This window comes from Larus michahellis, chromosome 4 (genome assembly GCF_964199755.1).
Source record: "Larus michahellis chromosome 4, bLarMic1.1, whole genome shotgun sequence".
Taxonomy (NCBI): domain Eukaryota; kingdom Metazoa; phylum Chordata; class Aves; order Charadriiformes; family Laridae; genus Larus; species Larus michahellis.
In genome coordinates this window covers 77568705-77582693 of record NC_133899.1, presented here as the reverse complement: position 1 = coordinate 77582693, position 13989 = coordinate 77568705, and the positions used below count along the sequence as shown (strand labels likewise).

Below are 13989 nucleotides of genomic sequence, written 5' to 3'. Positions count from 1 at the left end.
GCTTAACCCACGTTGTCTTTTTTCTTTTCATAAAATAAGCACAGGGGAAAACACTTGCTTTTCTTGGCTTGGCATATCTTTAATTGTGTATGAATTTCTATGCATTTTACAATACTATAATGATTTGTGCTTAGAAGTTGTCTGCTTAAATGCAGAGAAATGCTTTGCAATTGAAGGCTTTTTGACAATTGAAGACATTCTTAGGAAGAAATCAGAAAACAGGGCAAAATATTACACAAGTATATTTTAGCTCATTTTTCCATAAGATTTTTTCACCCCAGAACCCAGAAATTGCCAAAGGGGAGACATGTTACTTGAACTAAGTTCATACGGTTTTAGGCACATAGTTTTATGCCCCAGTTCAGGTGATCTCATTTTTCTTGCCTGGTACTGTAAGCCTACAGACTTCATTAATTTGGACATAATGTGGAAATGAATGAGGTGAAACAGCCCTGAGATGCCCTGTCCTGTCTCTGGAACTGTTATCTCCTGCAGGAAAGTGCCACTCCCTCCTGATTTAGACTTCATGCTCCCAGTGAAGTGGAAAGATGTCCCCAGCTGGAGTAACATTCAATGCCTTACAAATCCTAGAAAACTAGCAAGTATTGGAAAGCTATATGAGTCTCTGGATGCAATACCTGGGCAATCCCACTTCCATTGTTGTGAGGCTTCCCAGGGGCATTCCAGGGTTTAATTTTTACTTATTTTGTGTGACCTTGAATAAAACCTTTCTTTGGGAACACTTTCTGAATAAACCTATGCCAAGTATGAAATATCAGAAGTAACAGAGTGGTCTGTAAGTGACTGAGTTACTGCATCTTTGCTAGTTGATATTTAACATCTGAGCAGCAATGACCGATAAAGTCAGCAAAGTGAAGCCTGGAGTCTTAAAACCATCCTGATGGTTGCAGTGTGGTGGCTTCCCCTAAAGCCCGTAATTATGGAAGTGGAACAACTAATAGTAGGTGAGCATAGCAGGCAGAAAAAAGGACAGAAGGGAGATCAGGGTTACTGGGACAGTGATCTTAATTATGCTGTTGGTTTTGTGAAAGGGTGTTCAGAAAGAATTTGGAGACCACTGTGATAGCTTGGTGGTATTTTTGTGGAGCTCCTCCAAACCTGAGAGGGTGGGTGGGCAGAGAAGAGAAGATCTGAAGGTACACATGTGGAAGATCGTTAGCTTTGAGAGGGGTGTGATTAATTTCCTGGCTTTTTGCATCTGAGTCACAAGGCACACACTAGTGAGCACACAAGAAATAGCAAGCAGCAGCCTCCAGTGATGTTCTCAGGATTTGTGGCTAAGGGGATTTTTTGGTTAGGATTTTTTGGTTTGTTCACTTTGACTGTTTAGCCAGCTGCTTAACCTTGTATTTACATGAACCAAATCACGTTGTTTGTTTTGGAAACTGTGCACTGCAGGCAGGTGGGCTGCTGTTGACAAGGGTTTTCCACCGATGCAGGAATCCTGATTTTGTTAGAGGGTACAGTTTGGCAGCAGAGCCAAGCGGATCTAAAGACTTGTGGCCAGCAGAAGGGGAGGCACTACTGTCTTCCCTGCTGCTGACCAGCTCCCGTGGCTCCCTTGATGCAGGTGTACAGGAGGCACATTTTAAATATCTTAGTCTTAATCAAAGTCTTATCAAATATCAGTGGAAATTGGGCTTCTTGGTCACCTAGTGTTTTGAATATGTTTTCCTGCAGTAGATCTTATTTCTTCCTTGATAAGGTTACCTCCGTGACTAATAATAATTCTTCAACTAGGCAACTGAATGTATACCTGAGGAGGATGGACGTGAATCTTGCATCTATTACATACCACCAACTCCTGGTCAGTAATAAAATGCACACATAAGGAGCGCAGGACAGACCTTGCACGAGTGCAGATGAATTATTCAGCTCCTCTGGAACGTACAGCCTTTGATCAGGCTCTAAGTGTGGCTGTGTGACACATGGAAAGATTCATTTGCTGTGGCTGATGACAGTGATGAGTGTGTGTATACACATTTCTCCTGTTGTTCAGTTGAAATGTTCAGTGTTTAGCATTTTGCTGCCTTTTATTTTCTTGGGGAGGGATGTTCCATTCCTACCCCAAGTTCCAGTTTTTTTGGTTAAAAAAACTCCAACTCCATAAATGAATAATGTGGATTCATGTAATTGAAAAGAAAAGTGGAGATGACAGGGCTCCTGATATATTCGATGCAAACACAAGGAGAATCAGGTGTTCAGCGCAAATATCCTCTGAAATAATAAACAAATGTTTTGTATAAATAGCATCTCATTAAGTAATAACATAAGGTCGGAGAACAGTTCAGTTAATGGCTTATGTTGAAAAATACAGCACGGAATGACTGAGTCAGGCAGGCTGACGCTTGGGAATGGGATCATTTGTTTTGTGTGGTTTTGGGTTTCAGAAGGAGGCCTGCCTGCTGCCGACGGGATGTGCTTTTTTTGAATTCGGTTTGCACATAGGGTTCTGGAGAGTCAGAGGAGTATTGTGACAGGGTATTGCCAAACTGTGTGATAAACAAAAGCAAGGAAAATGATGGGAAGCTGTTCATTCATCATGAGAGAAGTGTTCTAGCATAACTTTTCTTTTGTTGTTTGACCATCATTAAAAAAACTCACACATGACAGTACAACCAAGTTTCTAGCTGCTTGGTAATAATTTGCCATTAGTTTGGATGGCCGTAGCTGGGGGTAAAACAGGAATCGACACGCTGCTTGTTTGAGCTGGAGGGGAAGAGGTGGGGAGGTGAGAAGCAGGGGTGCAGGCGATTTGATAGTAGCATACCTGCTTCTCAGTGATATGATGTCTGTTGTTCCTGTTGCTCAGGAAGGATGCTCTGCCCTTGAAACTTCATCATCTTCAGGCGGTTTTGCAGAAGAGAAAATAACTGAAGGACAGGTTGTGAATGATGTCAGGTTTTTGCTGTTTTGTGTGTAGGACTGCAGAAATCACTGTGACTTAGTCCTGTGGCGTTTCTTCTTGTTGTTTTTGTTCTCCTTTTTGCAATTCCCCTTTCTTATTAAACATAGGGCCTTTTTGGCTTTGCTCTTAGATTGACCTGCTTTTCAGAGAATCTCGCCTCTTGCTTCTCATTCAGCAGCTGTTTCCATATAGCGCTCAGCACTTCTACTCTGAGCACTGCGTGGTAGGGTTTTCCTGCCTTAAAAGTGGCTTTTTCCTTTGTAGTCTCTTCTTTCTTGGCTGCTCCTTTGTGAAAGAACACAGAAGGGCTCTTGGCCTGAGTGCAGATGAATGTTTCCTCACTTCCTGATAGCCTTGGAGTTTGGCTGGGCACTTAAATATTCAGAAAAGTTGAGGAAGAGTATGTACTATGTATGAGGAAGAGTGTGTACTATATGTCCTATGTACTCTTGTACATAGGACACCTGCATCCCAAGTAATGTCCTTTATGTGCTCAGTTGTCAGTAGGGCTGTGGTAGAGAAGACCAAACGTTAGCTCTTTGATGCTTACAAGTGCTTTTTTTGCCTAGAAAGCATGCCCAAACTCTCCTTGCTGTGGCACAGAGACCATCGCAGGCTGGAAGGGAGTCTCTCCACTTGAAGCTTGCTTCTGCTGCATTTCTCCTTGCTGTAAAGCTGGAGGGGTTACTTCTAATGTTGCTTCTGGTCAGCTGACCTGCCTCATCTTTGTGGAGGGTGCTTTTTGTAGTCTCCCATATGGACAACAAGATGATTTAATGGTATTATCTTCTGACTACTTTTGAGGGTGTGTCTGTTTGGGCCCATCCATGACTGTGATGCAGGGAGCTGCTGCTGCTGAAGCTACTTGTGGGACTGAAGCTTTGCATTGGGTTTTTGTGATATAGACACTTTTTTTGAGTTAGCTTGTGGAACTGTAGAAACTGCTAAGAAACTTTCTAAGAAAACAGGGTGGAAAGAAAAAATGAGACAATTTCAAGTGCTTTAGGTAAATGTGTCAACTTCTGCAATCAGCAGGCTGGGTGCTTTGTGTGGGTAAGGCACTATCTGGCATAAAGTTTTAGCTGGATTTTCTAGGAGCAACACAGCATAAGGCCCAATCAAAGGACAAGCCCTTCTGGAGGTGATGTTAGAGCAGCTGGGGCTGGAGACTCCCTCTGCCTGCACCCACCGTGATGCCAAAAACAGACCCAGCGGTGCACAGGCAGAAACCTCCCATGCCTGCAAGGCTCCCTGGCACAAAGCGGTGTGACCTCCGGATCACCAGCACCATGGTGGGGATCTGCGTGTTGCTGGGACACTTATCTCTGCATACTTGTTCTTGCCTTGTCATGTGTAGCTTTACAAGGTGAATATTTAATCCCCGATACAGTTGCTGAAGTAATCTGTTTGTTACATGACAAAAGTGGCTGGTGCAGTCACTTGGCATCATCTGGCTATGGGAGGCTCGGGAGTCTCAGGAAATCACAGTTTTCCTCTCAAGCACCTGCAGACCTCAGTCTGGGGCTTTTACTTCACTCCTTTAGGACCATTTTGTGCTGCCACCTGGAGGGAGATGAAGAAAACAGGCCAGTTTGCACCCTGACAGGAAGAGAAATGGCTTGTTTGGAAGTAAAAGCATGAAGTTGAAAATTCTGGTGTGCTTGTCAGTATTGCTAGCAGAGTACTTTCAGGTTGCAGTGAAATGGCAACTGCTGATACTTTATGGATTTCAGAATATATGCTAAGTGGTTTGAATTTTCACTACACTGAGTTTGTTTCAGAAAATACAAAATATTCTTTTGTGAGAAGTAATAATTAAAAAAGACCTAATTTGCATCTACTGATTTTTATGGAATGGTGTTATCTGTATGTCAATAGATTTTTAGGTATCTCTTTTGCAGGTTGAGGTCTGGAGTGAAACAATAGATTATTATTATTTTTTTAACTGATTTCCCCTTTGCCATGTGTTTATTTTCTTCCTTATTTCTTCCTTTATTCTTATTTAGTCCTTATTTTATTTGAGCTTCTAGAATTTTTAAAGTATTAATTTCTAATTTTTGTTTGTTTGTTTTCCAGGTCAGATGTACAGTTGCCTGTAAGTATCATTCTGTTACTCAATTACCATTTTTTCAAGATAACTCTCATATCTTAATTTCTTTTAAGAAAAATTGAACAGTATCAGCTAAGTATTAAAAAAAGCTTCCTGAAAAGAATTTTTAAAGAGAGCATTCAAAAATGTAAACTCACTTATTTTACTGATTGTAATTCCTGCAATGCATTTAAGGATATTTAAAGATATAAATGTGCACTTTAATCCCTTTGCTTTTCAGTTTGTAAAGAGTTCTAGTAAAATCAAGTACAGATATAATGTGCTTAGGAAGACTGCGAAATACACTTAAAGGCAATACAACACAAACAAACCCCAAAACAAAAAAAAGGATATACAAAGTGATGCTTTAAGGACTTTCTGAAGTGAGTATAGTGCTGTACTTGCCAAGATGACAAGTTTTCATGTGGCAAAAATTTCCAAAAGTACTTGCAGTGAGTTCTATCAAATGTCAGGCTTGCATGAGTTAGCCTTTAAATTTTAGAGTTTAAATTCTCTCCACGTGTTGGGCTGCACTATATCAACCTAAAGTTGTTTTCTGTAGGTATACCATGTCTCTTCCTTACTTGTGGGAACACAGTGCATGCATATGAGAACTTTTTTGCCCATACACTGAGGTCAAGAGACAAAACTGCAATGCCAGGTTAAGTAAAGCAGCTTAGCTTCTGAATAATGTGTGAGAAAAATACACTGTAGGAGAACAAACTGGGAAAATAAGTTACTACGGGTCTGTGCATGATATCTATAAACGACTATACTTTTGCAAATAGGAAACACAGAAGTTTTGTAAAGATACTTATTGCTTTATATTCTTTCTTTCAGGCACAGAGGATTGCGGTTCACAAAATGTAACTGCAGAAACAGGAACCAGTAGTAATGATAATGTATCAGTAAACTCTACAAGTGGGAACAAAACGTATGGAGGAGGAAGATTTCCCAGGGATGTGTTGCAATCCAACAGCACAACAAGTGATCAGAGCAATGTAACACGTAAGTGGTTTGGAATCTGACTGGGATGTGACTCTTCAGGGTGTCTTGTGCTTTTTTTGTGCTGGCATTTTTAAGCCCAAACTCTAGTGCGGAGTGCGAAGAGCACGCAGGGGTGTGGATCCAACTGCTTTACTGGAGTAGAGAATGGGACAAAGAAATATATCTGCATAGCTGACTGAGAGTGCAATTTAACACTATGATTCTTGCATGGCCTAGAAATATCACTGTTAGACTTGGGCTCTGTTCCCTGCTTATTATGGCTTTTTAGGTTACAGCTGCAACATTCAAACATACTGTGATGTATAGATTTGACATACATGCGTAACAGGGTACAGCTACCTAGTGTAGAGGGTATCGTGTATCTAGAGGAGAGCTGTGCGAATCTTGCAGATAGAAAGGCTCTTCTCTTTGGGATAGGCAGCTTAGGAAAAAATAATAAAAGGTTGTATTTTGCAGTCTTTCTCAGCATCCTGCATGAAGTTGTCTGCTGAAGCAGTGTGGGCATTGAAGCAGTATGTCTGCTGCACCTAGACAGTTTTACTCCTTGAGATAAAGTGAAACTTGGGGAGTTAGAGGATGAGTAGATTGCAGAGCTAGCAAGTGTCCCATGCAACATATAAGGATGGCTTGATTATTTTCCCAGGCTGATCACTGTTTTATAGAGATCCATTGTTTGGATACGGCAGGGAGAAGAGTGCTTTATGTGTTTATCGGCAAATAGTCTTGCAAGTTAAAAGAACTTTTTTTATCTTTTATCGCCTTTCACAGAGCCCAGCCCAGTCCATGATCTCAAGGCAGAATATGTTGGTGTGACTTCTGTCAATTTAACGTGGTCAGTGAGTGAACCTGCTTCCCCATCCTACACGTACAGGATAGAGGTTGTAAATGCTACAGATGGTACCTTGCTTCAGAACCGGACGTCCAACCTCAACAAAGTTGAAATTACTGAGTTAATCCCTAGGACGTTGTATCATTTCACAGTATTTGCAGCAGTGAATGACAGTCAGACAGAAGAAGGGGTATCCATACTTGTGTATACAAGTAAGTCACAGTTTCTTGCAGCTCTGTTTCTGGTGGGCAGCTCAGGGCTCTGCCTACCTGTCTGAGGATTGTAATTCAATGCTATTGTGTATAGGCATGATATTTCAGTCCTGGAGCCTGATTTGGGCTATATGCAAAGGATGGGATGTAAGTGTGCAGCAGAAACACAGGCCTGATGGTTTTGTTTTGTTTTGTTTTCAATTACCTTCCTTCCCCACCTTACCCTCCATCCTCATCTCTTTCCTGCCTACCTCTGTATTCCCAAGGGAAGGCCTGGGAGTGCTGGCATGGTGGTGACCTGTGCTTCTGCTTTGGACTGTCAAAGAGAGATGAATCCTATTCAGAATGACTTGCCTTCTGTTCTCTCTTAGCTGCCAATTGATGCCAAAGCCTCCAGGAGCACCCGGTGATGTTGTTGGGGTGCTCCTGCACTCTGAATGAGGAGTGATGTGAGGAGAGTGAAGTGGTGGTGTGCCTGTGTTTCTGCCATCCGTGTATGTGAGCAGATGTTCTTGCAGGTTGACGGATTGTTGTCTTGCCTTTCACAGAGCCCAGCCCAGTCCATGATCTCAAGGCGGAATATGTTGGTGTGACTTCTGTCAATTTAAGGTGGTCAGTGAGCGACGCTGCTTCCCCATCCTACACGTACAGGATAGAGGTTGTAAATGCTACAGATGGTACCTCGCTTTGGAACCGGACGTCCAACCTCACCGAAGTCGAAATTACTGAGTTAATCCCTAGGACGTTGTATAATTTCACAGTATTTGCAGCAGTGAATGACAGTCAGACGGAAGGAGAAGGGGTATCCATAGCTGTGTATACAAGTAAGTCACAGTTTCTTGCAGCCTTGTTTCTGGTGGACTGTATTTTGCTGTGCAGCTCAGGGCTCTGCCTACCTGCCTGAAGGTTGAAATATAATACAAGCTTTACCTGGGCTGCCTACTAACAATAGCATGTTAATGTGTAGAAGAAGCATAGTCCTCATTTGGGTTTCTTTTTTGTGTTTGTTTGGTTGTGTGTGTTTTTTTTTTTTAAAAAAAAACACCAAACTTCCTCAATCCCCCCAGCCCTGAAACAAAAAAGTCCCCTACAGTAGAAACAAAACCAAAAACTAACCGAGCAAACAAACAGAAAATCCCCCAAACAACTCCTTCCTTCCCCACCATACTCATCTCTTTCCTGCATACCTCTCTGTATTCCCAAGGGAAGGCCTGCGAGTGCTGGCATGGTGGTGACCTGTGCTTCTGCTTTGGACTGTCAGAGAGAGATGAGTCCCATTCAGAATGACTTGTCTTCTATTCTCTCTTAGCTGCCAATTGATGCCAAAGCCTCCAGGAGCACCCGGTGATGTTGTTGGGGTGCTCCTGCACTCTGAATGAGGAGTGATGTGAGGAGAGTGAAGTGGTGGTGTGCCTGTGTTTCTGCCATCCGTGTATGTGAGCAGATGTTCTTGCAGGTTGACGGATTGTTGTCTTGCCTTTCACAGAGCCCAGCCCAGTCCATGATCTCAAGGCGGAATATGTTGGTGTGACTTCTGTCAATTTAAGGTGGTCAGCAAGCGACGCTGCTTCCCCATCCTACACGTACAGGATAGAGGTTGTAAATGCTACAGATGGTACCTCGCTTTGGAACCGGACGTCCAACCTCACCGAAGTCGAAATTACTGAGTTAATCCCTGGGACGTTGTATAATTTCACAGTATTTGCAGCAGTGAATGACAGTCAGACGGAAGGAGAAGGGGTATCCATAGCTGTGTATACAAGTAAGTCACAGTTTCTTGCAGCTCTGTTTCTGGTGGGCAGCTCAGGGCTCTGCCTACCTGTCTGAGGGCTGAAATATAAAACTGTTGTGTCTAGATGTGGTGTTTTAGTCCTGGAGCCTAATCTGGTCTGTCTGCTCAGCAAGGGTTTTTAATCTGTGGAAGAGAGAATATCCCTGCTTTAAAAACAACAAAACAAAAAAAAAAAAACAAAAACAAAAAAACAAACAAAAAAAACCAAACAAACAAAACAAAGCAAAACCAACCAAACAAAACCCACCTTCCTTCCCCTCCATTCCTCATCTTCTCATATCCCCTCATACAGGAGAACTTCTTGTCAGAAGTACTCACAAGCAGGCCAATTAGGAAAGATACCCTTCCAGACTTGCCATTTGTGACTAGAGAAGGACTCGTGGGACATGTGGCTGTCTGGGCCACTGTGATCATGAAATGTTTCAGTTTAAAATTTTACAGTTTAATGAGAGAAAAAAAGACAGCAGAGTTACTACCCTAGTCTTAGCAAGCAAACTTCAAGCTATACAGGGAGCTACTTGGCAGAGTTCCCTGGGAATCTGCTTTTGAGGTCTTAGGAGTCCATGAGTGCTGGTCAGTTTTCAAGAACCACCTTTTCGAAGGACAGGAGCAGGCAGTTCCGCTGTGTGGAAAGTCAAGCAAGTGGGGCAGGAGACCAGTTTGGCTGAACAGGGAAAGCCTCGTGGAGCTCAAGAGGAAAAAGAAGTTGTATGATCTCTGGAAGCAAGGTCAGGCTTCTCAGGAACGGTACAGAGCCATGGTTCCTATGTGCAGGGAGAAGACATGCAAGGCCAAAGCTCAATTAGAGTTGAAACTGGCCAGTGTTTTTTCAGATAACAAGAAAGGCCTTTTTAAGTACACTAATAGCAAGAGGAAGTCTAAAGAAGATGTTGGACAGATACTTGTTGAAGATGGTCATCTGACTAATAGGTATGAAGAAAAAGCAGACGCATTCAATGTGGTTTTTGCCTCAGTCTTTAATAATATGGATAGACCTTGGGCTGCCTGGACCTCTGGCTGAGTACCACGAGTGTGGGAACAGTGACTTCCCATTTGTGGACACTGAAATTGTAAAGGACCAGCTGTATCACTGAACGTTCACAAGCCCACGGGGGTGGGTTGAGATTCATCCCAGAGTATTGAAGGCGTTAGTGGGTGTTGTGAGATTACCCCTCTCAATCCATCTCCCAGAGATCTTGGGAGCCTGAGGAGGTCCCTGCTGCCTGGCAGCTAGTCAGCGTTACTCCAATTTACAAGAAGGGCATGAGGGAAGACCCAAGAAACTACAGACCTGTTAGACTAACCTCAGTTCATAGAAAAACTATGGAGAAGATCATACTGGGTACTATTGAAAGGCATTTAAAGAATAATGCAATCATCAGGCACAGTCAACATGGGTTCACAAAAGGAAGGTTTTGTTTTTTGATATCCTTCTATGACAAGGTCACCTGCCTATTGGATGAAGGGAAAGGCAGTGGATGTAGTTTTCCTGGATTTTAGCGAGGCTTTTGATACTGTCCCTCACAGCATCCTTGTGGACAAGTTGCCCAACTGTGGGATGAGCAGGTTCATGGTGTGCTGGGTGAAGGGTTGTAGTGAATCTGTGGCTATATCTGGCCAGTGATGTGTCACCAGTGGTGTTCCTCAGGGCTGAATTCTAGGGCCAGTTCTGTTCAATATATTTATGAACAATCTGGATGCAGGAGTTGAATGCACCATTAGCAAGTGTGCTGATGATACCAAACTGGGAGGTGCTGTTGATTCACTTGAGGGACAAGACGCCTTGCACAGAGACAGGGGTAGACTGGAGCATTGGACAGTGATTAATGGGATGAAATTTAACAAGTCCAAATGCTGGATTCTACACGTGAGATGGAGTAATGCCGGGCACAAGTATAAGTTGGGAGAGGAGCAGCTGGAGAGCAGGCCTGTAGAAAGGGCTCTGGGGGTCTTGGTTGACAGTAGGCTCAGTATGAGCCAGCAGTGTGCTCTGGCAGCCCAAGAGGGCAAACTGCAGCCTGGGGTGCATCGAACACAGTATAATCAGGTGGTCAAAAGAGGTGATTATCCCACTGTATTCAGCATTGGTGCAGCCTCACCTTGAGCACTGTGAGCAGTTCTGGGCTCCACAACTTAGGAAGGATGTGAAAGTCCTGGAATGTGTCCAGAGGAGGGCAACACAGCTGGTGAAAGGGCTGGAAGCAGCATCCTGTGAGGAGCAGCTAAGGACTCTGGGTTTGTCTAGTTTAGAGAAAAGGAGTCTGAGGGGCAAGCTCATTGCTCTGTACAGAGTCCTGAGGAGAGGATGTGGAGGCGGAGGTGCTGAACTCTTCTCCCTGGGATCCAGTGCCAGGACATGTGGAAATGGTTCCAAGCTGTGCCAGGAGAGGTTTAGATTGGATGTGATGAAGCATTTATTTACCCAGAGGGTGGTCAAACACTGGAACAGGCTTCCTAGGGAGGTGTTCAATGCCCGAAGACTGTCAGTGTTTGAGGTATTTGGGCAATGCCCTCAATAATATGCTTTAACTTTTGGTCAGCCCTGAAGTGGTCAGGCAGTTGGACTAGAGGATCATTTTAGGTCCCTTTCAACTGAAATTATGTTCTGCCCTACTCTTCTGCCCTACTCTTCTGCCCTGCCCTGCTCTTTCCTGCATACCTCTCTGTATTCCCAAGGGAAGGCCTGCGAGTGCTGGCATGGTGGTGACCTGTGCTTCTGCTTTGGACTGTCAAAGAGAGATGAGTCCCATTCAGAATGACTTGTCTTCTATTCTCTCTTAGCTGCCAATTGATGCCAAAGCCTCCAGGAGCACCCGGTGATGTTGTTGGGGTGCTCCTGCACTCTGAATGAGGAGTGATGTGAAGAGAGTGAAGTGGTGGTGTGCCTGTGTTTCTGCCATCCGTGTATGTGAGCAGATGTTCTTGCAGGTTGACGGATTGTTGTCTTGCCTTTCACAGAGCCCAGCCCAGTCCATGATCTCAAGGCGGAATATGTTGGTGTGACTTCTGTCAATTTAAGGTGGTCAGCAAGCGACGCTGCTTCCCCATCCTACACGTACAGGATAGAGGTTGTAAATGCTACAGATGGTACCTCGCTTTGGAACCGGACGTCCAACCTCACCGAAGTCGAAATTACTGAGTTAATCCCTGGGACGTTGTATAATTTCACAGTATTTGCAGCAGTGAATGACAGTCAGACGGAAGGAGAAGGGGTATCCATAGCTGTGTATACAAGTAAGTCACAGTTTCTTGCAGCTCTGTTTCTGGTGGGCAGCTCAGGGCTCTGCCTACCTGTCTGAGGGCTGAAATATAAAACTGTTGTGTCTAGATGTGGTGTTTTAGTCCTGGAGCCTAATCTGGTCTGTCTGCTCAGCAAGGGTTTTTAATCTGTGGAAGAGAGAATATCCCTGCTTTAAAAAAACCAAAGCAAAACCCACCAAAACCCCACCAAAACCTTCCAAAGAAGGAAGGAGGAGGGGTTCTTATATGCTGGTATACAGGTAAGGAAATGGTACCTCTCAACTGCAGGTAAACAAGTGGTTTGTACCAAATTGCCCTGCTGCTTTATCTTGGGTTTCCAACTTTGTGCTATTTCTCATTGTAATGTTGCTTTGCTCCGGGTGCCTGTGAGCATGAGTACCAAGCAGTCCTTGGTAAAAGAGAAAAGGACTGAGATTGTATGTGTCTCTGTGTGTATGTTGCCTGTAAAGCAGTTTTTTCATCAGCTTGGCTACTCAAGGCTATGTAGAGATCCAGCAGATACAACAGCATGACTTTTTTCTAGACTTGAGGACTGAATAGGCCCCCCGAAATGCTTCTGGGAGCAGATTATTACAGTTTATACCAAAGGACATGGTGTGCAGGGATGTGGTGGCCAGGATCATGGAGGCTGTTTGTTCTTGAAGATTTTCAGCTCTTTGAGGAGTCCCTGGCCTGGGGCTTCTTTGGGCTGTGACAGTGCCTAGAGCCACACTGAGTGTGGTGCCATTTTTGTTGGTTTTGTGCCATGGCACCTTTTTCCCAGATGAGAGGGACAAATGGGAGGAGAAGTCCTTTTCTTTGTGTTTAGCTCAGGAGTGGAAAGGAAACAGGCAACATCCCTACAAAGCAATTAGAAGCAGGTTGTCCTGGAGCTGCTACTGAATAGATGAGCTTATCTAAGCTGCCGGAGGTGAGTCTTATCTGCCTAGTGTTGGTGCTGAATCAGGATTGCAGACACCAGCCCCCCAGGGCAGGTCAGCTGTTGGACCTGCTCAAGGAACCCATTTTCTTCTACTAATGTTGGAGAGAGGCTGGGCTGAAGGGCTCAGACTAAGACTTGCGGGCGCAATTTTGAGTTAACAGGTCAAGATCACCCTGCACTTTGCTTCCTTCCCTGATTTCCGTCTGTTTCTCTGTCTGGGAACCCACTGTGGAAACAAATGATTTTAGTGTGTGAAATGAAATAAAGAGAATATCCCCCAGAACTCCTGTGGCCTTTCCAGAGGTGCCCCAGCATGAATGTCTGAAACAGGGCATTGATATCATAGAAGTGCTGTTTGGTTACAAATAATGCTCATTCTGTGTGGAATAGGGAAATGTGGCTCTTCTTTCTTTATTTCTCTGTCTTGACAGATCATTGTCTTGCCTTTCACAGAGCCCAGCCCAGTCCATGATCTCAAGGCGGAATATGTTGGTGTGACTTCTGTCAATTTAACGTGGTCAGTGAGCGACACTGCTTCCCCATCCTACACGTACAGGATAGAGGTTGTAAATGCTACAGATGGTACCTTGCTTTGGAACCGGACGTCCAGCCTCACCGAAGTCAAAATTACTGAGTTAATCCCTGGGACGTTGTATAATTTCACAGTATTTGCAGCAGTGAATGACAGTCAGACGGAAGGAGAAGGGGTATCCATACTTGTGTATACAAGTAAGTCACAGTTTCTTGCAGCCTTGTTTCTGGTGGACTGTATTTTGCTTTGTAACTCAGGGCTCTGCCTACCTGCCTGAGGGTTGTAATTTAGTACTGTTGGAAGCCGAGGTGATGTTTTGGTCTTGGAGCTGGAAATGGCCAATCTGCAAACCATGGGATGTTAAAGTGCAGAAGCAGCATTGCGCTGATAGAAAGCTGTTGGTGAAGTTGGTCCT

General features: G+C 44.0%; 1 protein-coding gene across 1 annotated transcript in view; it reads left to right on the top strand.

The window, feature by feature from the left end:
- The window catches only part of PTPRJ (protein tyrosine phosphatase receptor type J), a 74267-nt gene that overhangs the window by 43889 nt on the left and 16389 nt on the right, over window positions 1-13989 (top strand). The window contains exons 2-8 of the mRNA XM_074585749.1: window positions 5006-5024; window positions 5859-6026; window positions 6795-7067; window positions 7616-7891; window positions 8554-8829; window positions 11818-12093; window positions 13496-13771. Of these exons, the coding sequence (XP_074441850.1) occupies window positions 5006-5024; window positions 5859-6026; window positions 6795-7067; window positions 7616-7891; window positions 8554-8829; window positions 11818-12093; window positions 13496-13771 (1564 nt within the window). The remainder of the gene's footprint in view (window positions 1-5005; window positions 5025-5858; window positions 6027-6794; window positions 7068-7615; window positions 7892-8553; window positions 8830-11817; window positions 12094-13495; window positions 13772-13989) is intronic.